At 45.0% G+C, this 27,227-nt stretch overlaps 1 protein-coding gene across 3 annotated transcripts in view; it reads right to left on the bottom strand.

Moving 5' to 3' along the window:
- GALNT2 (polypeptide N-acetylgalactosaminyltransferase 2) overlaps positions 1–27,227 on the bottom strand; it is a 213,996-nt gene that overhangs the window by 100,318 nt on the left and 86,451 nt on the right. For all 3 annotated transcript variants that reach the window (XM_021677187.2, XM_012459853.2, XM_064383580.1), the window contains exon 2: positions 3,764–3,857. In XM_021677187.2, coding sequence (XP_021532862.1) covers positions 3,764–3,857 — 94 coding nt within the window. The remainder of the gene's footprint in view (positions 1–3,763; positions 3,858–27,227) is intronic.

The raw sequence follows: 27,227 nt of genomic DNA, 5'->3' as shown, positions 1-27,227 counted from the left end.
AATGTAGACTTGAGATCATGGGAATTTTTAAGGTATCAAGAGAGCATTACATAATGATTTTTAAAAAGTCTATTTTCCAAAAAGACGTAACAATCCTTAATGTGTATGTGCCTAAAAAGAGCATAAAAATACATGAGGCAAAAACTGATAGAACTGCAAAGAGAAATAAATAAATTCACTGGTACAGTTCGAGACTTCAGTACTCCTCTATCAAAACTGGGCAGATCCTGCAGGAAGAAGATCCGTAAGGATAGAGCTGAACTCAATAACACCATCAATCAACTAGATATAATTGACATCCATAGGCTACTTCAGTCAAAAACAGCAGAATACACATTCTCCTCAAACTCACATGGAACATTCAAAAGGGACCACATTCTCAGTCATAAAGCATACCTTAACAAGTTGAAAAGAACAGAAATCAGGCTGTGTGCTCTCAGAACACAATACAATTAAACTAGACTCAACAACACAACGACAGCTAGCTGGAAAATCCCAAAGTACGTGCAGACTAAACAACGTGTTGCTAAATGACACCCGGGTCAAAGAAGAAAGCTCAAGAAAAAATTTTTTTTAATTTCCAAATTGAATAAAAATGAAAACAGAACATATCAAAATTTGTGAGATACAGCAAAAGCAGTACCTGCAAGGAAATTTATAGTATTGAATGTATATACTAAAAATAAGAAAGATCTAAAAGCAATCATCTAAGATTCTACTTTAGGAAACTAGAAAAAGGAGAAAGTTAAATCCAAAGTAAGCAGAAAAGAAATAAAAATTATTACAGAAATCAATAAAATTGAAAACAGGAAATCAATAGAGAAAAAAATCAACTGAAACCAAAAGCTGGTTCTCTCAAAAGATCAATAAAATTGATGAGCCTTTAACCAGGCTAAGTGAAAAAGAAAAAAAGCACACTCTACCAATATCAGAAATGAAAGTGGGGCTATCACTATAGATTCCTTGGACATGAAAAGGACAATAAGGAATAGTATGAGCAACTCTATGCCCATAAATTCAATAAGATGGATGAAATGGACCAATTCCTCAAAAAACATAATCTGCCAAAATTCACATAAGAAAAAATCAACAATTTGAATAGGTCATATCTATTAAAGAAACTGAATAAATAATAATTTTCCCAAACAGAAAGCATCAGGCTCAGATGTATTCACTGATGGATTCTGACCAACATTTAAAGAAAGAAATTATACCAATTCTCTATAATCTCTTCTAGAACATAGAAGCGGAAGAAATACTTCCTAATTCATTCTATGAGGTCAACATTACCCTAACACCAAAACCAGACAAAGACATTTAAGAAAAGAAAGGTATCGGCTGGGCACAGTGGCTCATGCCTATAATCCTAGCACTTTGGTAGGGCCGAGGCAGGCAGATCACCTGAAGTCAGGAGTTCAAGATCAGCCTGTCCAACATGGTAAAACCCTATCTCTTGAAAAAAAAAAAAAAAAAAAGAAGACGAAGAAAGAAATAAATGAGGGGTACTGATTAATAGCTCTCTTATGAACATATGTAAAAATTCTCAACAAAATAAAGCAAATCAAATTCAACAATGTATAAAAAGAATTACACACCATGATCAAGTAGGATTTATCCCAGTTATTCAAGGCTGGCTCAACAAATGAAAACCCATTAACGTAATCCATCGTATCCACTAGCTAAGGAAGAAAAATCACATGATTTAATCAATAGATGCAAAAAAAGCACCTGACAAAATCCAACATCCATTCATGATAAAAATTCTCAAGCTAGGAATATATGAGAACTTTCTTAACTTGATAAAGAATATCTACAAAAATCCTGCAGCTAACATCATACTTAATGGTGAAAAACTGGAAACTTTCTCACTAAGATCAGGAACGAGGCAAAGATAACCCCTCACCACTCCTCTTCAACATCATACTGGAAGTCTTAGCTAATGCAATAAGATAAAAAAAAATGTATAAAGATTGGAAGAAAAGAAATAAAACTCGCTTTGTTCACAGATGACATGACTATGCAGAAAACCTGAAAAAAAAATTTCCTATGACTGATAAGCAATTATAGCAAGGTTGTAAGATGTGAGGTCAATATGCAAAAGTCAACTGCTTTCCTATATACCAGCAACAAAGGAGTGGAATGTGGCGTTAAAAATCACAAGACCATTTACATTAGAAACCCCAAAGTGAAAAACCTAAGTACAAATCTGACAAAATATGTATTAACTCTGTATGAGGAAAACTACAAAACTCTGATAAAATGTTTTAGAAGAATTAAATACATGAATAAATATTTGACATTCATGGGGAGTAAGACAATATTGTCAAAATGTCAGTTAATATTACAACTTGATTTATAGATTAAATGCAATCCAAACCTTCCAACAAGTTGTTTTGTGGCTATTAACAAATTGATTCTAAAATTTATATGTACAGCAAAAGATCTGGAATAGCCAAAACTACCTTGAAAAGCAAGGAGGACTAACACTACTCAGTTTCAAGACTTTACATGAAGTCAGAGAAATCAAGACAGTATGGCAGTGGCAAAACAACAGACAAACAGATCAATGGAAGTAAATAAAGAGCCCAATACAGAACCACATGAATATTGCCCAACTGATCTCTGACAAAGGAAAATTGGTACAGGTATTTACAGTAGCTATAATCATGATTGTCAAAACTTGGAAGCAACCCAGCTATCCTTCACTAAGTGAATAAACAAACGAATACATCCAGACAATGGAGTATTATTCATTCATTAAGAAATGAGCTACTCAGCCATGAAAAGACATGGAGGAACCTTAAATATATATTAAATATTAATGTTATATTAATATATTGAAATAAATATATATTACTCAGTGAAAGAAGCCAATCTGAAAAGCTGACATACCCTATGATTCCCACTGCATGACATTCTAGAAAAGCAAAACTTCAGAGGCAGAAAAAGGATCAGTGGTTGCCAGGGGCTGCGGGGAGGAAAGGATGAACAGGCAGAGCATGGAGGACTCTTAAGGCAGTGAAACAACTTTGTATGACACTACAATGGTGGGTAAATACCATTATGCATTTGTCCAAACCCACAGAATGTGTAACATTGAGAGTGAACCCTAATGTCAACTACAGACCTTGGGTGATGATGTGTCAATGTGGGTTCATGGATTGTAACAAACGTACCACTCGGTTGGGGGATGCTGATAGTGGAGGAGGATGTACGTGTGTTGGAGTAGGGGTGCAGGAGGTATATGGGAATTCTCTGTACCTTCCCCTCAGTTTTGCTTTGAAGCTAAAACTGCCCTAAAAAATAAAGTCTATTAAAAAAATTTCGTGAACTAATAAATACTTTTGTTTTTTTTTGAGATGGAGTTTCGCTCTTGTTGCCCAGGCTAGAGTGCAATGGCACAATCTAAGTTCACCACAACCTCCATCTCCCGGATTCAAGTGATTCTCCTGCCTCAGCCTCCCAAGTAGCTGGGATTATAGGCATGTGCCACCACGATCAGCTTATTTTGTATTTTTAGTAGAGATGGGGTTTCTCCATGTTGGTCAGGCTGGTCTCAAACTCCCAACCTCAGGTGATCCGCCTGCCTTGGCCTCCGAAAGTGCTGGGATTACAGGAGTGAACCACTGCAGCAAAGCAGTGCTCTCTCCTGCTGACCTATGGAATCCAGCCTCTCCCCACAGACCACCTGCTCCAGGGTGACATTTAGTCCATTCCCAATCATATGTGCAAAGCAAGATGGCTTCCTGGCCCCTGGCAGTACCTGGAGGGAGGGTCTCCATGCTTTGTGCTTTATCTTCTCCATTGCTGTGATGAAGGTCTTTCTTTTTAATGGGGTCAATTTCATTCCAGTCCTCCTGGGGGGAACAAAGACACTGAATGAGTTGACTGGTTCTTCAGGCACATCTTCATTCATCAGTTCAATACACGAGGACTCTTAGGAGAGTAACATTTGGCCCTGGGGAGGCACTGATGAGCAGGAGGGAGTGCTCATCTTAAGGACCGCCCCCACACCAGAAATTGTCAGGGAGTCAAGACGCAAGGGAAGAAAAGTATGGGCATGACCCTTCCAAAGGGTTTACATTTCTGTCTTCATTTTATACTTGTGTTTTGTATCTGTCAGAAGGGAAGTACTCCGAAAACTCCCAGGGCTTTGGGGATTTGTGAGGGTGGGGGAGTGAGATAGGGAAAGGAGATTAAATGAAATAATTCTAGAGCAGTTATATTAAAACCATTAAAATGAAGGTTGCTCTCCAGAGCTTAGGTGCTTTATGGACATCTTAAGACCAGATTCTCCCTAAGGGGCCCTTGAGCTCCCCTCAGAGAGTGTTACATGATTTGTTTAATTCCATTGACTAACACAGGAGTGGGGTCGGCAGGGGGGGGTGGGGGGGTGGGGGGGGTAGGGCCACCAAGTTTTTCTAGGGCTTACTCTAATAGGACTGCCAATGAAACCGAAATACATATTAAGGACTTAATGTGAGACCAGAATAAGATATAAGCTCTGGCAGAATTTATTCGACTCATCTGGGCAAACAATTTACTCTAATTTATCAACATGAAATCAGACTAAATAACAACTGCACGACCACAGAGCTAAATATATTTTTCCACCACTGGGAATCTGATTTCTGTGACTAATATAAGAAAGGTTTCTATATATAACCCAAATCAGAAATAACCCATGGCTAGTAATTTTCCCACCAGACTCCTGTGAGCCAAGCATTGTCAATTGGCCATTTTCCTGAGCAGATGCGATTAGGCGGATGCACAGTGTTAATCTCTCCCTGCAGGGCAGGGGACCCAGCTCTCCATGGGTTTATTCCACCAGAAAGCACTCCTCTGGACCAGCGCGGACTGCGCGCTGCACGAAAGTTCACCACTGGAGACGTTTTGAGATGTGTAGAACGGTAAATCTCAGGGCCTTGGCCAAATGACACATTTTTTCCAAATGCAACCTGCTCTGCCAATAATCTGCATTTTCGCTCAGGAGGGATGGTAATTAGAGAGAAACCGTGCCTAAGCCTCCCCCATCTCTTGGCCAGCTTTTCCTTCCGCTGCTTCTCTCATGAGGCAATACAGCTGGGTTTATCACATCGGGGCTGCTGTGGAAACGGCAGGAGGGGGAAACTGCAGCCTTGGTGGGCTGGTGAAAGAAACCGTTCTGCAGCGGGGCATCCTAGCCCCACTCGCCCATCAGAACGCCTTCCTGGGCCTTTAAGTGCCCTACGCACTTCTGCAAGTCATCCCACACTGCAATAAATGTATTAAAGTGCATACGTATCCGAACTTAAATAATTTTTACTACAAAAAAGTTTAAAAAAATACAAAATTAGCTGGGCATGGTAATGTATGCCCGTAATCCCAGCTACTTAGGAGGCTGAGGCAGGAGGATCGCTATTTATAACTTGGCTTTTGAGATTACTCGGCTGTAAGGAAACTTTCAATCTACTACTGGCAGTGATTCTGCAAGAACCCTGGCAGATATGCAACAGTGAGAGAATCTAACCCACCAACTGGCTTTACAAAGTAATGAGATGTGCGTGAATACTAAATCAGCAAGTAATGAAGTTACCACAGTCACACTGCGCAGACTTTTAATTAACCATTAATTTTTATTTTGAGGCTTGATTGTAGCACTGTGGCTGATAATTCCCACCTCCCAAACCCCCACACCCCATAGGCATCTGGCCTCCTACGTACACCAGCTAATGGATCAAACCATTTAAACCTGTGGCTGAATAAAATAAAAACTGAACATTGCCAGTGGGGCTGGTGACTCTAGCATATTTCCTATACATAAAAATAAAGTCATTATTTACAGTCATTATCGGACATTTGCAGGTCAACCATCAATGTTTCCCCAGAAAATCAACGTTTTTCCTTGTTCCCGTGAATAAGACTGATTTTCCCACAGGTAGCACTTCTCAAGCTCCTTCTCCCTTCCTATCAACGGTGCCTACCATAAACTATTGCAGGCTGAGTTTATGACCATATAATTAGGGCATGGCAAGGTACCAAGCAGATGGAACAATGTCGTGCCATTTATGAATACCTACTATGTGCCAGCATTGAGCATAGACCCTCTCTCATTACTGCATTTTATAATTCCTGTCTTACAATGAGGACAGATAAGATAGGCTAAGCAATTCGTCCAGGTTACACAGCTGGTAAGAAGCTAAATCTGGCCCTTTATGTAAGTCAGAGTGGGAATGACAGGCTAGGGCTCAATTTAAACTAAATTATAAGAGGCTGATTCTTAAAATGTCATAAAAAGCCAAGAATACATTTCTAGGAGGTCATTCACAAAGGACTGTTTTGTTCTAGACTTCCAAGTCAAAAAGTGCAGATTATCATCTTAACTACCTGCTCTTAGAGTAAAAATGGGGAAGGAAAGGAGGAGGGGAAGGAGGAGGAGAAGGAGGAGAAGGGGAAGGAGGAGAGGAAGGAGGAGAAGGGGAAAGAAAGGGAGGGGAGGAGGGGGAGGGAAGGGGGTGGAGGGGAAGGAAGGAGGGGAGAGGAGGAGTGGAGAGGTGGGGAAGGAGGAGTGGGGAGGAGGAGTAGTGGGGAGGAGGGGAAGGAGTGGGGAGGAGGAGTGGGGAGGAGGAGCAGGAGTGAGGAGGAGGAGGAGTGGAGAGGAGGGGGAGGAGGAGTGGGGAGAAGGAGGAGTAGTGGGGAGGAGGAGTGGGGAGGAGGAGTGGGAAGGAGGAGAAGTAGGGAGGAGGAGCAGGAGTGGGGAGGAGGAGGAGTGGAGAGGAGGGGAAGGAGGAGTGGAGAGGAGGGGAAAGAGGAGTGGGGAGGAGGAGGAGTGAGGAGGAGGTGACGGAGTGGGGAGGAGGTGAAGGAGTGGGGAGGAGGAGGAGTGGGGAGGAAGAAGGGAGGAGGAGGGGGGAGGAGGAAGAGGAGGGGGGAGGAGGAGAGGGAGAAGGAGCAGTGGGGAGGAGGAGGAGTGGGGAGGAGGGGGAAGTGAAGGAGGGGGAGGGGGAGGATAATGAAAAGGAGGAACCACCATGGTGGCTGCTGCCTAACACTCAACAGCATTTACGAGGTGCCAAACCCCACTCTGGACACTGCACACATGCTCATCTTCCTGCAATGCTATTACTCTTCCCATGTGACAGGTGAGGAAGCTAAGGCACTGAACATTTAGTGTTCATACAAGGCTGGATCCACACCCTGGGGAGTTCAGGGCTGGAGTTCACGATCTCAGTCATTTCGCTGTATTGCCTCTAGATAAGATAGCTTCTTCCCTCCTCCAACTAAATAGTCAAAGTTCAATTAAGACATTGTACTATCCATTCATCTCAGAGTTTGTCTGATCACCAGCAAATTCCTGCAGAGATGGCTGACTAGGTTCACTGGCTGACGGAGCACCCAGGCTTGACCCACCCCTGGTCTGCAGATGCTAGTCTCATCCCACCCTCTCCTCCCCACCGCTACCCAGGGCCTTGGGCGGGTATTAAGAAAGTCAGCTCCTAGAGACACAGCAGGTGCCAGGCATCTCAGCCTGTGCTGTGCATACACACCCACAGACAAGTACGGGAAACCTGTGTAGAGCAGGGACCCCAGGAAGGCTGTGCACAGAAGTGGCCCCTCGGTGGAGACCTAAGGGAGGCAAGAAGGAACAATGGGGACTAGTGCGTGGTGGCAGGTGTAGCAGACAGATGGAACAAAGGAAAGGTCAAAACCAAGAAGGCACGGGAGTGGCAGGATAGTCTGAGACTTCAAGGCGTTCTAGAAACATCACTGTGGCCATAAGGTGGGGCAGACCAGAAGACAGAAGAGAGCCCAGGAGGCCATTTTGGCAATGCAGCACAGGAAGATGGCATGCTGGACCCAGTCCAGGTCCCACAGGGACAGAGCAGAGACAGGTGCAGCTAGGAGGGGCTGCAGGGTGGCAGGAGCGGTGCGAGGGGGAGGAAGGCTCAAAGATGGCCCCAGGTTTGACTGCAGCACTTCTGACACAGGTGTGATGTCCACCGAGAAGAAATACGAGAAAGCTGCTGGGTAGGGTAAGAAGCAATGCTAGGAAAGAGAGACGAGTTTGGTTTGGAAATGCTGGGCTACCGTGAGATACCAAGAGGCGGGATCTGCAAGCAAATGGGAGACACAAATCCGGGCTTGTGAAAAGGCCCAGGGTAATTCAAGCTACTGGCCAGCAGGAGGGAGACCACCCAGGGAGGGTCGGGTGCAGGCACAAGCAGGAAAGGAGGAGAGACCGCATGGCCTATGGGGGCGGCACTGGCCTCAGTTTCCAGCCATAGCTCTGCCAGTGGCAGTGGGCGTCGGTTCGGAGTCCAGCTTTTCTAAGATTGGGAGGCTGGGCTCAATGCCTCCTGCACAGCGGGTCCCTGCCTGCCCAGCGTTCCTGTGTAGCTGATAACTTCAGTTAACACTTGAGATCTTTTACATTCGCTACCTGTTTCGCCCATGTTTGATATCCAAAAAGATTATAGGTTCTTTGAGGGTAGGGAAGCTGTCATATTCCTTCTGTTCCAAGTGCGATGGTGGCCTTACAGTAGTTGCTCAATAATAAATGCAGCTGAAAAAAAAAAATCCTTGCCCTACTTACTCAGATTGATTGTACCGGCTTCGCCCACTCTGCAGTGGAAGCTTTTCGTTACAATCCCCCTCCCATACATTTACATACATTATAAGACTTATTTACACTAGTGTCGGCGCCGCTCAAAAATGGAAATGTACTGAATGCAAATGTGTGAAGAAGGCTCTTGCGCCCAGGACTCACTGGTATCCCGGCTGTGTTACCAACAGATCTGTGTGTTTTCTCCCTTTTAAGGGGAAAACGATGTGATGACAGACAGGTCCTCTTTTTAGTGACAAGTATAAACTGCTGAGATTAGAGGGGTAATGTTGTGGTTTATGCTGGGTCAAAAGTTGCTGAGAATTCAGAGCTTGTGATCTTGTAAGCCCGCTTTGATTTCCCAGGATGCAGACCTATCTCTGCTTTGTTTGCACCACCCTCAAAGGAGGGATGTTGACAGTGAATGTGGAATGACTACCCCACAGACAGACGGTGCTTCAGGAGAGCGTGGACAAGAGAGGGCTCGGGTTCGGACCAAATACTGCATTCCATCAGGGAAGTTTCACCAGGCAGCTAGGATCCCCTGCCAAGCAAATGAGAAACCCGGGGCAGGAGAACGCTGCCGCCCTGCCTGGCATCACCCCTTGGTCCACGGTGTTGGATGCATCCACACGCAGCCTCTGGAAAGACCTAGACGCCCTAAATTATGGCACTGCAATCTTCTCTCCCTTTGTAAATGGCATCTGGGCCAGATAATGAGAACTCTAATTCTCCTACTTATGAACTTACCCAAGCTGGTAGTGATTATTGATATTACATATTTTAATCTAGTTCAAAATTATTTATCTTAAAACCTCAAAATATGTATCTGCCCACACAGTTCTTACAAACGCACACAAGACAGGCACAAACAGAATTACGCCAGGTCATGAGTGCAATCAGATGGGAATCCATGGCTGAGCGATGTCTACTTACCTGCCATAATTAGAGAGCACGGCAGCTCAAATTCATCCTATTTCTAAGTAGATAAAATAGCAATGACATCTAAATAATATGATATTATTTTCAGAAGCAGCAAATCCAATAGGTTACTTTAATAAACAGTTATGAAAACTAAGTGTAAATATAAGTTGAGCTGTTAATATTCCCAGTATAATTTGTCTCTGATCCAAAATAAGAAAGAAGTAAGAAGTGGTCTTGGCTTGGTTGCCAAAGGCAAGGTGGTCAGAGGGTGGAGGAGGAAAGGCGCTATGGGGCGAGGCACAGCTGGCTGGAAGATGAGCAAGCCCCTTAGGCACCATTGATCCCATCCGTGTGCGCAGGGCACTGTGCAGTCCAACCCTTCATTTCCCAGAGGATTGGAAAACAGGATCCAGAAGGGCTACATGACTTCCAACTGCTGCAGAACAAATTACCTCAAAACTCAGTAGCTTAAAACAATAAACGTTTATTACCTCACACAGCGTCTGAGGGTCAGGAATCTGAATGGTTCTGGCCCACGATTTCTAATAAGGCTGCAAAGATTTCCGCCAGCGCTGCTGTCGTCTGAAGGTTTGCCTCAGGCAAGGGTCTGCTTCCAGGATGGGTAACTCACATGGCTATTGCCAGGAGGCCCCCGTTCCTCACGAGGCCCATCCAACAGGGTTGCTTAAGTGTCCTCCCGAAATGACAGCTGGCTTCCCCAGTGAACATGAGGAAGAGGGCACATACAAGAGCAAGGGAAACACCATGATGCCTTTTACGGCCTAGTCTTGGAAATCACTGTCGCTCTGTCACAGTCTGTTCATTAGAAACAAGTCACCATGTCCAGCTCACGTGAAATCAGGTTTCATGGAGCTGAGATTAGACTCCAGTTTTGAGAGGAGGATAATAAAAGATTGGTTAATATTTAGAATATTCTAAAACCACGACATGTATCAATGCCATAAGGCTTGCTAGGGGCAGAGACTGCTGTACCTAGCCAATCATTTGCGTGAGGCAGGGTAGGGGACAGGGGCTGTGATGTGATAGAAGCCAAGAGCTGAGTCACAAAAGCAGCAAGTCTGTGTGGCAAAAACGTTGCTTCATCTCACACTGCTGTCTTACCCATGTCCAATATAAATACAATTACCACCTTTGGTAACATTTTTGAATTACGAAACACCACTAAAATAAACATGCTTACATACATAAAACTAGATAATAACAAAGAATAAATGTTATGTATATTGCTAAATCATCCAAAGCTGCCTCCATATAATTTAAATGGAGAACATCATATTTGTTAACAGAGACATAAAAATATTACTGTGGGAGAAAATAGAAAATAAATGGGCTGTTTTTAATCTCTGCTTACTAAAATATATGTTGTCACTGTTAAATTATTTCAGCTGACTAGACCATATGGTCAGAGGCAGATTAAATTACCAAAAATACCATCTGAACGACGACTGGATTCCCTTCTCATCAACTGTCTATTTCTCTGTTATTTGATGACTTTACAGTAACTACCATGACAGCCAATCCATACAGCAAACCTCAAGTTTTGGAGAAAAAACAGGTTGCCAGATACTTTTAAATGATGTAATAATTTATATTTCACAGCCCATTTCTTAAAAGGTAAAAGCACACTGCCAAGCTAAATCATTACAAACTAACTAAAATACTGTTTACTTGAAAGCAAATTTTTAGAGTAGACTTAAGTTTCCTGCTAAAGACTAAGACCTCCCGTGATCAAGCATTTTCCCTATTAAGTGACCCCTGGGAGAACCAGAAGGACTATTAATCATTTCTAATTCTTCAGGGTTGGTGTTCCACCAGGGTAGTGTAGAGGAATAATCTTCAGGTCTTCTCATAAGAAGCAAAAAAACTCACTGATCGACTGTGTCACTATCTAAACTTTCACTTTCCAAATAACTTACAAATTTTAATTTTAACTTACTGGGAAAGGGTCCTGAAAAAAGAACACCCAAGTTAACTACGTGATTTCATTTGGATGTCTGTCTCCTCCAAATCTCATGTTGAAGTGTGATGCCCAGTGTTGGAGGTGAGGCCTGGTGGGGGTGTTTGCATCATGGGGGCGGATCCTTAATGCATGGCTTTGTGCTCTTCCCATGGTAAAGAAATGCGTTCACACAGATTTGACTGTTTAAAGAACCTGGCACCTCCTCCCCTCTCTCTCTTGCTCCCTCTCTCGCCATGGGACACATCTGCTCCCCTTCACCTTCTACCATGATTAAAAGTTTCCTGAACTCCTCACCAGAAGCAGATTCTGTTGTCATGCTTCTTGTACAGCCTACAGAACCAAGAGCCAAACAAACCTCTTTTCTTTCTAAATTACCCAGTCTCGGGTACTCCTTTATAGTAATGCAGAACAGATTAATCTACTAGGCTAGTAAGATCACTCTGAACAATGGCAAAACTTCTCTTAAAACCAGAAGCCTGTACTGTGTAAAACACTCATATCTATGGATTTATAAAAGAGATCAGTTTTTGTTTCTTAATAAAAGTTCCCACTGAAAGCAACAGTTTGGTTTATCAGAAAGAGTGGTATCTTTCCTCCTACTCATCGTTAGAATAGAAAGGGAACATAATATACCTTTGAGACCAGAGACATGCTTCATTCAGTCTCTCAAATATTTCTGAAGCATGTTTTGTGCCACATGTAGCAGAGGTAGCCACGAGCCCTCCCAGTTCCATCACCTAGGGAGAGCAGGTAGAATCCAGGTGGAGGAGTAACATCAGCCTAGTGGAAGCTTCGAAAGCTCCAGCCCAGCAGCTCCCAAAACCTTTACTTGGGCAAATATCAAAAGATACAAAGGGTTTAAGAATAAAGACCTGGGTAGAGTAGAGGGTGAGGAACAAGACAGAAAGGCCAGGTTTTGGATTTTCCAATGCCTGCACCTGCCCTGGGCAATACAATTACAACTTCAGGAAATGGGACCCAGTCTTGGGGGTTTGTCTAGAAGCTCCCAGGCAGTTTTCAGTATTGAGAACCACTGGCTTCATCCAAGCATTTCCAGTTTCACATTCACAACTCCAACTTGGTTCATGAAACTCAATGCTGCAAATGAGAGGAGGGCAAATTTCTATTTTGGATTCAAAGTCACAGACTGCTTCACACTTACTCCACTTGCTCACAAATAAAAAATACATTATGATAAAGGTCACCACTTCACTTATTTTACTGTGGAACCTCAGAGAAAAGCAGGCTGGTGGGGAATACTGCGGGGCTAGCTCAACATTTGAGAACTGTAACAATGACTTGTGCTGAAGTCAGGAACTACAATCGCATCATCATTAATCCTCACCATTTAACTTCTCTAACAGGAAGAAGGCCTGGTAAATCACCCTGCACATTCATTCCATGCACAGTCGGTCAATTGCCTTCATTTAACAAAAATCTTCTAATTTAAATTCCTATAGCTTCACACAGATGAAATGGCCATCAGTGACCCAGCCAGTTGAGTCTAGAACTTCTGGGCATACAAAATGCAAATAGGAAAGGTTTGCAAATGCACTGGCACATCCAGCAAGTCCTGGTCAATCTCTATGGCCTTAAGCAACCCATTCTGCCTCTCTGAGCCTCAGTTTCCCAAGATATAACATGGATATTTAAGAACAACTCCATCCCATTTCCTTTGAACTATAAGGGCATGATACAAGTTAGACATTAAGTCCAGTCATTAGGAACATCACACTTGCCTTCCTCCAATTTGAGGGTCCAGCCTTTGCTCCTCTTGCAGTCACTATTCAGGCTACTGAACTTCCTTTTCTCTCCATAATTAACTCATTAACCCACTTGCTTAATTTATGCATATTTTACTTCTGTGGTCCTCCTCTCCCAAATCCATAACCCTTGTCTAATCATGAGAAAAAACATCAAACAAACCCCAAATAAGAAAAATTCTAAAAAATCCCTGATCAAGCCTCCTCAAAACTGTCAAGGTCATCAAAAAAAAAAAAACAAAAAAACAGAAAGAAAGTCTAAAAACATGTCACAGTAAGAAGATAAGATCACTAATGGGAATGTGGTATTCTGAATAACGTAACGTGTTAAAACAGAAAAAGAACGCTGGGGAATGTTGTAAAAAATCTGAATAAAGTGAGAACTTTAGTTAATAATGTATCAATACTCTCTGTTCTTTATAACAAATAAATCATACTAATGTAAGATTTTAATAACAGGGAAACTGGGTATGGGATACACAGGCACTCTCTGCACAATGTTCCCAATGTTTCTGTAAGTCTAAAACTGTCCTAGAAAAATATAAAATTGAAAAAAATTACAAAAATGTGTGCATAATCCTATTTCCCTAAAGGGAAAGCAATCACACTGAACACTCCTGGGCCAACATCTGTCAAGCATGTATTTCTAGGGGGCCTGTTCATTTTTAGTGGCAATTTTGAGCCCTCTCACCTCCCTCTTCCTTCAAGGAAACTCAGGTATTAATCTCTTGATAAATGCTCACGCGAAAGCCAATTTTCCAATGAGAATAATCAGCTCCGATCCGGGGACAGGCCTAAAAGGAATCTATTCCACAGCACCATCCTCTTCAAGAGCTGCCAGGCCATCCCAAATGCTCATGCTGAGCAGAAGGCAGCCCAGAGGAGGCACACACAGGGCAGCTGTTTGCTACATTAACATGCAGCTTTTACTTTATTCCTGGGTCTAAATAAGAGTTTATGAAGCAGGTCAGCTCTTAGCTCCTGGTGATAACTCCCCATTCTTGAAGGCAAGGACAGCAGCAGGTCCTTTAAAAGCCGATAGATAATTCTAGCCCATAAGTTAGCTGAGCGCCTGACACTTTAAGGAGTCTTTTATGGCCCCAATCTCTAACACCGGCTCTGAGTCCACCGCCTCCTCAGTCAGGGGGTGGCACGCAAAGCCCTCTCTCAAATGCAGCTCACTTCTTGTTCTGGGTTTCTCAACTACAGCTGAAGCAGGTTCTCTTACTTAAGAAAAATGAAATTCTGCAAACTGAACTAGAAAACGTCTCTTTATCAAAAAAAAAGGGGGGTATTTTAGAAAATTATTTCCCCTGTGACTTATGTAAAAATCAATTGTATTTTAAAATTTAGAAAATAATAATCATTCCCAATAGATAAGCATAAAAGGTGGGAGGAGAGAGGTGACACCCTCAGGCAGCACTTGGTCATGAGCGGCACACAAGGGCCACAGCAGAGCAGCCGCAGGGAGGCCAGCAGCAGGTAGCCTCATCGGCAGGCCAGGCTGCAGCCCTGAACATTTGACATCCCTGCTGCTCCACCTCCTCCTCCCACCCAGCGTCACCACCACCCTGTCAATACACCTGCAAGGCTGCTTTCCTTCCCACTTCACTGCAGCCCACGAGCAGGTATTGCAGAACTACAGTGCAATGCTACTTGTCACCAGTAGGTGCCGCCATCTCCCACCACCATCTGGTCAAATCCTTCCTGTGAGGGCCTAACTTCCTTACAACTGGTTCCTTCCTAGGCCAGCTCTGCAACCACTGAGTCAGAACTGGCTCCAGGGCTGGAAGTGGTGGCTCACAACTGTAATCCCAGCACTTTGGGAGGCCAAGGCAGGAAGATAGCTTGAGCCCAGGAGCTCAAGACCAGCCTGGGCAACATGGTGAGACCCTGCTTCTACAAAAAATTTTAAAAATTTGCCAGGTGTAGTGATACACAGCTGTAGTCCCAGCTACTTGGGAGGCTGAGGCAGGAGAATCACCTGAGCCCAGGAGTTTGAGGCTGCAGTGAGCCACGACTGCATGACCACACTCCAGCCTGGGCAACAGAGTGAGAGACCCTTTGTCACTTCCGGCCACCAAAAAATAAAACACTTGAATTTGTTTTGAAGAGTATCTCCAAGCAAAAAAATGAGTCTCAGAATGATATGCAAAGAGCCCCAAAAGGGTTGACGGTTACAAATGAAATGGGAAATTTGTAATAAGCTTCTCCCCTGACTTATCCCATTACAAATCATTTCAGAGTCAGAAATTCCTGGCAGTACAGCCCAGGTACAGCCAACCAAAGTGTGAGTGAGAGGGACTGATGCATATTCAACACCCACCCCAGGCCTGGCACTGGGCTGGCAGTAGTATGTTCTCTTTTACTCCTCATGAGTCCCCCATACAGCAATTCTCCCCCAATCTGAGGTTCTCTGACAGCAATTACCCCTTCTCTTAAAAGGGAGAAACCTCAGACTTCAGTTGACTTCTCTTGGGGGACCATTAGAATTAGACCTGGATTTTGGGAAAAGGGAAGAAAGCAGAGAAGTTGGGGGAGAGGAGAGGCTTTCTCAAGCTGCCCTGGGAGACAGCAGAAGGCAGAGACCAGCACATCACACCGCTGGTCACAGCAAGAAGGGAGGGACGAGACGCGCCTGTGTGCTCACTGAAACCCTGCAGTCCACTGTCCTGCCGCCATCTCTCCACGGCGAGGCCAAGGCTGTGCATCCTGAGGACTGATGAAGCAGACATTTGAAAAAGACCTGATAAATCCTTTCAAAGTTAGGAAAATGATGGCGACCCACGTGGGATGTTTAGAAAGATGGTGAAAGTAGCTAGAAGATGAGAAAAACCATGTGAGGCACACCATGCATGTGTGCTATCTGCTCCCAAGAAAGAGAAACTCATGAGGATCTCAGTGACGCTGCGGGGAGGAGTGTCTGAAAAAGTCCTAACAAATGAGCAATACATACAGACTTATGTTTCTTTTTATTAATTTTAAATGTACATTTTCTCATTAACATTTTCTTTGTTCAGGGTTCAGTAGCTATTAGCTGTATGACTATTACCCCCAAACCCTATAATGATTATCCTAATCTATTTTTTCAAAAGGTCTTTATTTCATAAATTACAAATTCTTCTTTCACAAAGGATTTGTACAGAGGACACTGTTATGCCTTATTAGCCCACTTTAAACACAGGTAAACACATGGGTTAAGGTAGTTCAAGCAGTTCCATCGAAGGCCAGACTCCAGACCCAAAATGGTGGTCTTTCTACAATTCTAAGCTCTTTTCTTAGAAGGTTATTTCAATCAGATCACAGTAGCTGAGCAGAGCAGGTGTGAACCTGCTCACCTCTGGCTCACTCATGCCTATTATGAGTGACCTACAGCAGGACTCCACACAGAAACCTCCAGCCCTGTGGGGCATCTGCCAGCCCTTCTCAGGGGCTCTGGCTACCCCGAGAGCCTCCCTCCCTCTCCAGTGCTGCCCTGGGACAGGCTGACTGGTGCCACCCAGGGACAAGCTGTGAGACCTCCTACCTCTGGCTCACGCATTTATATGTCCATTTTCTGCCTTCAACAGCTGGTACATTTTCTATACTATCTCAATACTTGGCATCACAACACAGGCTGCAGATGTCTCACTATCTTATTTTAAAAGGAAAAGGACACAGTGTAAATTAAAACTTATCGGAAAGCAAGTTGGTACCCGACATCAAGAACTAGAAAGATACTGAAAACCTTTAAGCCAAGAAATCTCACTTCTGTGAATTTATCCCAGTGAAGTAACCTAAAATAAGGAATATATCTTATGCACAAATACTGCAGCATTATGTATAAGAGAAAAAAACGAAGAAATTTAGAACACTCACTAGTACAAGGTTAATTTCTGTTAACGGCCCCTTCAAAGAATATTATGCATCCATTAAAATTATAAAGATCACATAGCCACCTGCAAAATGCTTATGTTAAATGAAAAAGCAGGAGACAAAATTTTATGTACACAATGAAACAACTATATAAAAATATGTATCCATATGGATTAGCCTGGAATGGAATGCAATAAAAATGACTGTGTTAAGAGTGGAGAATGATGAGTGTTGGCTCTCCTCTCAAACTTTCATGTTTTTAAATTATCTTCATGAATCGTTGAGTAGTTTTAAAAATTTAGCACAGACATGTTAAAGTTGAAACTTCGGCCTTATGCAATATTTCACACCATGAAGGGATCTTATCTGGCCAGAGGCTCCAGATGCTGCCCAAAGCCACTACAGGAACCCATGGGCCAGGAGACCCAAAAGCTGTTTCTAGAAACATGTGTGAGCTGGCCTCTGCTTTTCAGGTCTGGAGTCCAGGCACTACTCTAGAATCTGAGGTGGCCTCCCTTCTACCCTGCAATTAGAAAAAGGGCCCAGAGAGCACCCCACCGTCCCAGGCAGGGAGAGATGGCATGATCGGATGCAGTCCTCCAGGCCCTTGAGGGGCTTGTCCCTCTGCGCACATCCCTTTCCCTACCAAATCTTTGCTTTCTCCAAGAAACTGGTCAATCTAGACCAAAGTGGTCCTGTGTGCTTATGTCAGCGCTAAATGTATACAGGGAACCCGGGTACTGACAGCGCATCTATGGGCAATCGCGCGCCTGAGGAGAGAAAGCGAAGCACCGGCCTCCACTGGGTAACTCCCCATGGGCCCGACAGCCCTTCCGCCACCAACCCAGAACATGGGAATAACGGTGACAGTGATGCTACCTTCACAGAACTGGCATTTTCCAGGGATTTTCTACGTGCCAGGCCTTACACAGAGTAGCCACACGTGTGCTATTGCAGTTACGTATGTGTTCTGCACAACATCTTAGAGGTTTGGTATTAATACCCCTTTAATTAATAAAAGATAACAAAATTGAGACCCAAAAAAGACAAAGTCAAGGGCACACAGCTAACAGGCAGTGTATCCAGTGTCACATCAGGGTGTGACTGGCCCAGAGTCCAGGCTCCCTCCACCACCCCGGCCAGTTCTGGGACGGACAGACTGACCCTGTGTCCACGTGGTTGGGAAGGCTACATCCAATAAGCTGATACCAAATGACTGGCACCGGCCTGGCGCACAGCAGCCCAGAGAGTCAGTGGGGACTGTCCCTCTTTCCTCTTAGTTTCCCTGGTCCAACTTTGGAAAACGGTAATTTTACCAAGATCTACTTTTAAGGGTTGCTTCTCCTTCCCACACACTTCATCTCGTTTGATCCTGATGGGAAAGCTGAAAAGAGGGTGAGCTGCAATGAGCAGCTCAGACTTCAAAGGCAAATTCAAATTCCTGCTCTGGAGCTCATAGCAATAGAAACCGTGTTTTCTATCCACTGTGATGTGGAGGAATTAAATAAAAGAACATCAGCTGTGACACTAGCAGTGTAGAAGGCTCTCAACGGAAGCTGAGCCCAGAGCCACATGACTGCCTGAGAAGCTACCCCGCACTCCCTCGTTCAGCTGACAACGCAAAAGCATGAGAGATTACCGGAGTGACCACATCCCACGGTCTCTCATGGGCAACAGCGCTGGGAACAGTCACGGGTCATCTTTCCACTGCATCTCAGCCCCAGGGCATCCATGGAACTCAGGAGTGGCCAGTGGCCCACAAGATGTGCCCGCTCCATGGAACCTGTTCCAAGTGGGGCCGGGATCTCACCTCACAGCACACTGAGGGTGGAGAATGGAACGGTCCCTTTGGACAAAAGTCTGTTTGTTGCTGCTGTTGTTTTAATGCTATTTCAAAGAACATGTTTACCTGATTCCTATCCTTCTGTAAGCCAAAGATTCATGTGTCCACTGACTTGGAAATGCAGGGGTCAAGGGGAACTTTCCCCAACACCCTCTGAAGTTTCACTGAAAAATCAATTCAAAAAAGTTAGATTAATTAGAGAAAAGGCATACACATTGTTTTAATGTGTATATACATGAGCCATCAGAACGAAGACCCAACGATACAGGGGAAATTGTCCATTTTTATGCTGAAGTTCAACACAGTATGGACGGCCATGTGGAAATATGACTGGACAAAAAGGGCAGATCTAAAGCTAACAGATCGCGTGGGGAAGCCCATCAAGGCCCGTCCATCTAGATTCTTCTCAGCCTCTCTGAGGAGCATTCCTTCATTCTGGGTGTGGGCAGGACCCTCTCTGGAATGGGGGTCTTATGACCTACGGTCAAACAAAAGTAAGTCGCATAATGTTTTTATAAACAGTATTTACATAGCAAGGCAGAGGGAAACTTAAGAGTCGTACTTTCAGGTTTGATGGCTGGCTTTGGGGAAAGTGGGTTCTGGTCCCTAGGACCTGTCTTAGGGAAGAGGGATTCTAGCATCTATGGGTAGCCTCGGGGAGAAGGAGGCTGACAGCTGGAGGGCAGGAGAAAGTGAAAAAACTTTTGCTTCTGAGGCCTTCATTTTGGGGTATTGTTTTCTGAGCCCCAGGAGAAACTAGAAAGAACTAGATTTAGAACTCTAAAACTTTATAAATTATTCTTCTATCTCAGCACCATCATCCAGAATGCCAAATTCTCAGAGGATGAGAAAGAATGTTTGCGAAATGTGTGGAATATAGGTGATCAGATATAGGAACTTCTGCATAACACCCTGAAGAACCCGGCTTTTTAGGGATGTGTTGGACCAGATGAATTAAGTGCTGGAAGACTTGTGAGAAGGCTGGTCAGTCCTCCGTGCTTGTGAAAATCTGCAAAGATCACTTGGGTCAAATCTACAGGAATGTGGAAACTCATCAGTATCTACACAAGCTTGTTCAATAGCACTATAATCCTGACTCTTACCAGCAAAACCAACGAACTGGAAGTGCCAAGATTTTTTTTTTTTAACAGAATTTTACTAGTCAGTTTTACTTTAATAATATTCCTTATTTTTCCAAAAAGGATTGGGTGGCTATACAAAAAACCTAAAGAGAAATACAAAACGAATGGAACACTGTGATTGAGGAAATGACCAAGTAAAGATGCTGTGGTCAAGCTGAATTTTTAAACTCTGAACTTCCCAGAGACAGAAGTAAAAGAAGGAACAGAAATGAGAAATAAGGTTTAATGAGATCAGTCATGGGCCAGAGACTTCATGTATAGTCTCAATTTAACTTCACAACAATCTCAGGAAGGAAAGTATCATCATATCCATTCCACAGATGAAGAAATGGACGTGAGTCACCTGCCAAAGGCACAATGGTCAGTGATCAAGTCAAAATTCCAATTCAGGTTGAACTTTGAAGCTTGTGCTCCAACTAACCACATGCTCACCACCCAAATGAAGTCATGAGTATCTTCAGAGAGACTGAAATTCCGCTGCTAGATTCCGAAATGTGTCATGAAAGGAATGGATTTTGGGTACTGGACTGCAGTGGATTGGAAGTGGCTATATTTCTTTGCCACTCCTGCATGGACAGCTGGAGTCGGACTCTGGACTGGGCTGTGTGATTTGCTTCAGGCGATTGGATGCCAGCAAACATGAGGCAAGGAAAGGCTTAATAGGCACTTGCACATTGGACTTGCCCTCTTAGAATGCTGCCCTGAGACCGCCGTGGTGTAAGGAAGCTGGTCTATGCTTCCGGGGCATGTGGAGAATTGAGGAGCCCCAGACAACAGCTGGCAAATACATAGGATGTGTGAGGCCATCTTGGACCAGCCAGCCAACCCACACGTGAGCCCTGGGGAAGTCAGCAAAAGGACCGCCCAGTCACAGGATTGTAAGAAGTAATAAATCGTCATTCCATTTGGGACAGTTTGCTAGGCATCAGAGATAACGGAGACACAAACACAGAGTGGAATAATACAGGAAATCCTCAACAACAACTTCACGGTAGATAGGAAGTAGACTGTATACGGCTGTTGCCCATAAAAATGCTGAGGGCACAACATGAAAGGGCAGTTCAGTCGAAAGAGCTCTGGATGGAGCAAAATCCAGTGCTATCCACAGTTTATGCCAAAAAAAAAAAAAAAAAAAAAACCTGATTTTGGGTATTATATTCCCTTCTGTAACACAGAAAAAGGGTCTGAGAGAGCCTGTGCATCAGCAGGGCTAAGAGAGCCTTTGTGCTTTAGGAGCCACCTCTGATAGAACCAATTTATTCATTTCAAAATTTTTTTGAGTCTTTTGCAAGAAGAAGAGATGCAGAGATCACGGTATACAGGGAGGCCCTGCCCTTCAGAGATCAGAGGTGAGTGCAAGGCATGGTGTGTGATCCTGGCCACGTCCAACACCCTTCCTAAGGCTCACTCTAGCCTACAATGAGGACAGTGGTCAACAGTCACCACACAGGATTTCTGTAGACACCTGGTATAGTGCCTGGCCCATACCACGGGTTTGATAACATCAGAGAGTTTCATTAGCACTAGTGGAAAATCTTGATACTAGCAGTAGGATCACTTCACTATGACAAAGACAATGGGCTGGAGAAGCACTTAGAGGAAGGACGTGAGGAAGGGCTATGAGCAGATGATGGTGGTCGTCCTGGAGACGGGATAAAGGTCTGATCCGTGAACAGAAACTAAGGACACTGGCCTAGGAACTGGGGAGGAGGGAAGCATCTGGGTGGCGTGGCTGCTGGATTCACAAGACACCCCACAAAGAGGACTCCCCACTCCCCTCAGCAACTCTTGGCAGTCCTCCCAGAAGGCACAGCAGCTGACTCCTCCAGAGAGGGAGCAAAGCTCTAGTAAACAGGGATCCAGCCAAAGGCCAGCCAAGCTGGCACTTCCAACAGGTCCACAGTAAAACAGCAACTCCAGGAAGAGGAGGGTCACTGCACCCAGAGCCAGCCAGCCTGCAGGTAGGGGGAGGTGAACTCGGTGTCTTCTTCCTCAAGCTGAGCGACAGGCACTTGGCCTCACGCCACATGAAACATGGAGTCCATCACCTTCACCAGGTACAGCCTGCCCCAGGGGAGACCATGATGGCCCAGGGTGATCTGGCACCCTGAGGTCACTGCACACTTCAAGGTGGCCCCCACCCATGTAGGCTTGGTGTGGACCTCATGGCTCAAGCTCAGAGCAAAGTGACTGTCCCCCCTGCTCTGAGAAAAGTCTGACGCATCTGATCCTCAACTAACCAGACTTTAGTTTTAAATGTCTCTTTCAAAATCTGTAGAAATGAAAAGCAGGGATCCAAACAAAGAAACGAAATAACTGGGTGAATTTCTCCGGTTGACCTCACCTTACACTCAGGGTCTCTTTCTTCTGATTCTTCTAATAAACTCAGGGGAGTGCTAAAGACTTTAACAGAAAAAGCAGTAGAAGGCTTTGCCTTTGTATGCAAAGATGAGATGTGATGGGGCATTAAAAGTGATTGCAGAGAAAGGAGCAACTCTTGACCAAAACCTTGTCAATTCCCAGGTAAATGAAGCCCCACATCAACAGCAAAGGGCTTGCAGCCAATAGGGCAGGGGTAGAGCGTCCTTTCCCAGGGCTGCGTAAACTCAAAGGAATGTTTGCGGGTTACAGGTTAAAGTGTATGTTTTTTTTAATGCTCTGTTTCAACCACTACTCACTCTCTCATCCAAAAGCAGTGTCAGCAACCTCACCAGACACATGCCACCTGCCCCTTCACCTACTTCAAACATCTGACGTAAGAATAATAAATTGCTGTAGAGGCCACTGAAATCTGAAGTGGCATGGGGGCTGGGGCACGGCTCAGACACATTAGGTCCAAGGCTCAATCCTCTTTGTTGCCAGCTATTCATGACCTCGTGAGCAAATAACAAAAGCCTTTCAGATGGTGGCATTCATCCAACTCACTTGCAGGCTGACGGTACGAAATCTTTACCTGCGATGGGAGGCGGCGGGCTGGGTAGGCGATATAAGAGCTCCAGAAGGAGAGAAAGGACCTGAAAGGCTGCTGATTTGCAAGCCTGACTTGGTTTACACAGAGGGAAATAACAGGAACACTTACAGGACACTTTGCTAGAGCCCCAGGCCTTCTGCCCCATGGGACAGCTCCAGCTCTGTGGCCCTGACCAGCTGTTTCCATTCTTGTGGACACTGGGCTCCCTGGAAGAGTCTCAGGTCAAGAGAGGGAGCCCAGGCTGGAAAGATCTTGCAGACCATCGCTCCTGTGCATAAAGTTTGGCAAAGTGCCTCAGGAGGCCTAGCTCTTACTTCTATGTTTAGCATTTTTCCAAAATAAAAGTTAGTGTTTCTATGCCTTAGTTTCCCCATCTCTGAGAAAAGGCAGCCCAAATATATATAATACAATCAGCTTTAAGCTGCAGTCTTTCCAGAATCCTACAACCAACTGCTGTGTTCAGGCCTTATCTGTAGACTACAGAACTGCACTAGTTCCTGGCCGGGCCCTCTGGCCTCTTATCTCCCCACATGACCCATCCCTCACACAACTCGAAATGCCCCCTTCATCCTGCCCCGATGCTGCCCGGGCCTCCCGAGGGCTCTCTGTGTTCCACCACGCCTCGTGCAGACACTTCCCCTTCAACCCCTCTGGAGTCACAGTCCATCCTACCCATCCAACCTCATCTGTGCTCAGTTCCAGCCTGTTCCATGACGGTTCTCCACATACAACAATATCCTTCTCACTTCCTTGACTTGGCTCATGATTCTTTTTCTCTGCTTTTAAATGAAAGTATAATTTACATACAGAAAAAATCACTCTTCTTAGTATACAGATCTGGGAGTTTTGACATCTGCCTATAGTCATGCAACCACCACCACAATCAAGATACAGAACAGTGCCACCACCGTCCAAAACTCCCCGGAGGACCTCTGTAGTTAACTCCCTCCTCCAGCCCTGGCAATCCTTGACCTTGATCTGCTTTCTCTATAGTTTTGCTTTTTCCAGAATGTCATATGAACAGAAGTATACAGCATGTGGCCTTTGGACCCTGGCTTCTTAATGCACATAATGTGTAGAGATCCATCCACATTGTGGGTGCCGAGCTTGCCTCCTTTCCTCTGCAGGGGGGTATCCCGCTGCATGCTGCATTCACTCACATGCTGCATTCACTGTGTAAGCACACCACAGCTTGTTTATCCATTCCCCGGTCGTGGGACAGTTACGTAGTTTCCAGTTTTGGCAAATATGAATAATGCCGTGATGAATCCCATGAGCACATAAATTTCCATTTCCCTTGGCTAATATCTAAGGGTGGGACTACTGGGTTGTATGAGAACATGTGTTTAGCTTTATAAGAAACTGCCAAACTATTTTCCAAAGTGGTTGTACCATTTTGCATTCCCACCGGCAAGGGATGAGAGTTCCAGCTACTCTATGTCCTTGCCGATACTTGGTGGTGTTTTTGCTCCCCACCCCCCAAGCCATTCCCTGGGTGTATGGTGACATAATGCAGCTTTCTACAAATTTGCTATAATGGTGCTCACTACACGCCACGTGTCATGCTCAATGGTTCACACGCATCTCAATTCACGCTCACTCAGCACTACACAGGAAGTTCCAACGTTTTCTCTGCTTTTAAATGCATCTAAACTGAAGTGGCGTCTGAACCAAGGTCAGATGACCACAACATGCATGACCTTAAATGAGCGCTCTCATGGGGTGACCTGACGTACGCCTGCGTGGATTCGCCACAGTTATCTCAGGCTCTGACTCAACATTACCGCTTTTGTGATAGTTTCTCCAAATTAAAACATAATGCAGCCTGGTCTAACCCTGCCTTTCACTCCACTTGATCAGCTCTCTAATGACAGAACCAAAGTATTTTCAGAATGGTTGGTTTTTCTTATCTCCCAAACAAGATGGCTAGCTGCCTGAGGCCAGAGGAGCTGTCTCCCCGACATTTCATCTGCTACATTTTAGGGACACACTGAAATGAATCACAGTGTGTAGACAGTGTTCTGACATCACAGGGGGAGGTGCGTTATTAAAAAAAGACACCACCAGCTTGCTTGCCATGACCCTGAGTTCCACACTGCTTTCCAAAGCCACAACCTGCAGGTGACATTCTGCCCCTGCATTAGAAAGTTAAGCCAAGTTAGCTGTAGGAAATGTGATAGCTTAAGGGCCACAGTACAGGCCAAAATAAATAAATAAATAGATTGATCCATGACAAACGATAATAAGATATCCAGCGTCCAGGAAGCATGTCGAAAATGGCTGGCGACCTGACTTGATGAAGGAAGAATCGATTGTAGGAAACGAATGTTGGAGGCAAAAGAAACACAAGAAAGAGTCTCCTGAGTTAACTCACCAATGAACATATCTTACTAAGGACAAGGTGACTTCCCTAGGATGACAATGCAGACCAGCGTGGAAGCCAGAACAGGCCTCAAATGACACGGTAGACTTCAGCCGTGTAACCAGAAGCCGCTGAGAAGCAGCCCGATCAGTACGATATGACGACAGTTTCTCTCTAAGATTCAGGATCCAGGTCTTTGCCATCACACACACACACACACACACACACACACACCACACACTCTCTCTCTCTCTCACACTCTCACACACACACACACTCTCACTCACACTCTCTCTCTCAAGATTCAGGATCCTCTCTCTCTCTCTCTCTCCGCTCCCCCCGCCCCCTCTACTCTCATGTCCCCAAACCATACCTTCTCCAGATGCCAACCACAGAAGGTCATTGCCACCCAGAGGCTAGGTCTACTTGCTGTTGCAGTTGCATCTCAAATCACTGACCCTCTCTTCCCCACCCTAAAAATACAAAATCTTTACTCTTCTGTTTCTATCCACCACCCACCGACCGAGCTTCATTACCAGTTTCTCCCACCCGGACAGAGCCCACCACCCAGGCCCTTAGCACTGATCCCATGGTTTTTTCTGATTTGACACAATGGTTCCCTCCCCTCTTCATGTGGCAAAATCACTAGAGAATTCATCCTTTTAAAGCAAGACTTATGTCCTCTGCTCAGAACTCCTGAGTGAACTTTCTGGGGTCTTCGTGACCCTCAGAGTGCCCTCATGACCCCTTCAATCTAATCTCTCTCTCTTCCAGTCAGGATGGATAATTTGTGATCTTCTGTGGGGTCCTCTGTGCTATTCACTTGGGAGCCCAGTTTGGGGTTTACAATCACTCTTTCTCTTAGTGATTGGTCTTCAAATGACAAACGCTCCAGTCCTCACAAAATCTAGCTCTGCGCATGGGACTGTTCTGGGAGAGTCCTGCCCTGTCCCTCCCAACCCCAAAGGAGGAGACCCCATCCTGATTCAATCATTTCTGATCCGTTTTGGAGGATCCCGAAAGAAGCTAAAGTTTCTTCATCTTGACTCTCTGAGTAAGGTGGTTTTTAAACAGCTAGCTACAGGCTGGATTGTATTCCAATTTTCAGTTCAAGGACAGCCAGCTGAAACGATGACTGGGATTAAGAGATGAGCTATAATTAGGGAGAGGCCCATCTCTGGAAGATCAGTGGCAGCAGGCAGGGCCCTGCCCCCAAGCGAAAACCTACACGGAACCCCAGGCAGCCAGTGAGAGGGCAAGAGGGAGGCTGGAGCCAGCACCGGAGGTTCTCACAACCCCAGGCAGGCCCCAGACAGTGATTGCCTTAGGATTTCTGCTCCACAGATGTGAGAGAAAGTGACACTCTTACACAGAAGGGAAGCCAAGGACCTGGGAAACGCTTCCGTAGAAAACTGCACGCGGAAACAGGGATGGGGGTGCCTGGGGCGCGGGGCAGCTGCACCTGGGAGGACCCTGATGTTTGGAAACCAAAGCCCCAGCCCCAGACCCCATCCAGCAAAGACGCTATGGTCACAGAAAGTCTTTTTAAGTGCTAGTATGTAAATATTAGAACTCAAGGGGTCTTGGACAGTCATGCCAAATGCTAAAACCAATGTGACAGGGTGAGTTATAAATAATCTGACAGAGACCACCTGAGTAAGTCTGCCAGGGCTGCCGTAAGAAAGTGCTAGAAACTGGGAGGCTGAAATAACAGAAGTGCACTGCCCCACAGTTCCGGAAGTCTGAGCTCAAGGGGCACAGGGCTGGTTCCTTCCGAGGGCCGTACAGGAAGGAGCTGTCCCAGG

Source organism: Aotus nancymaae, unplaced genomic scaffold, assembly GCF_030222135.1.
Source record: "Aotus nancymaae isolate 86718 unplaced genomic scaffold, 86718_ANA_hifiasm-v0.15.2.pri h1tg000032l_0, whole genome shotgun sequence".
In the NCBI taxonomy this organism is placed as follows: domain Eukaryota; kingdom Metazoa; phylum Chordata; class Mammalia; order Primates; family Aotidae; genus Aotus; species Aotus nancymaae.
This window is presented reverse-complemented; position numbering and strand designations above follow the sequence as displayed.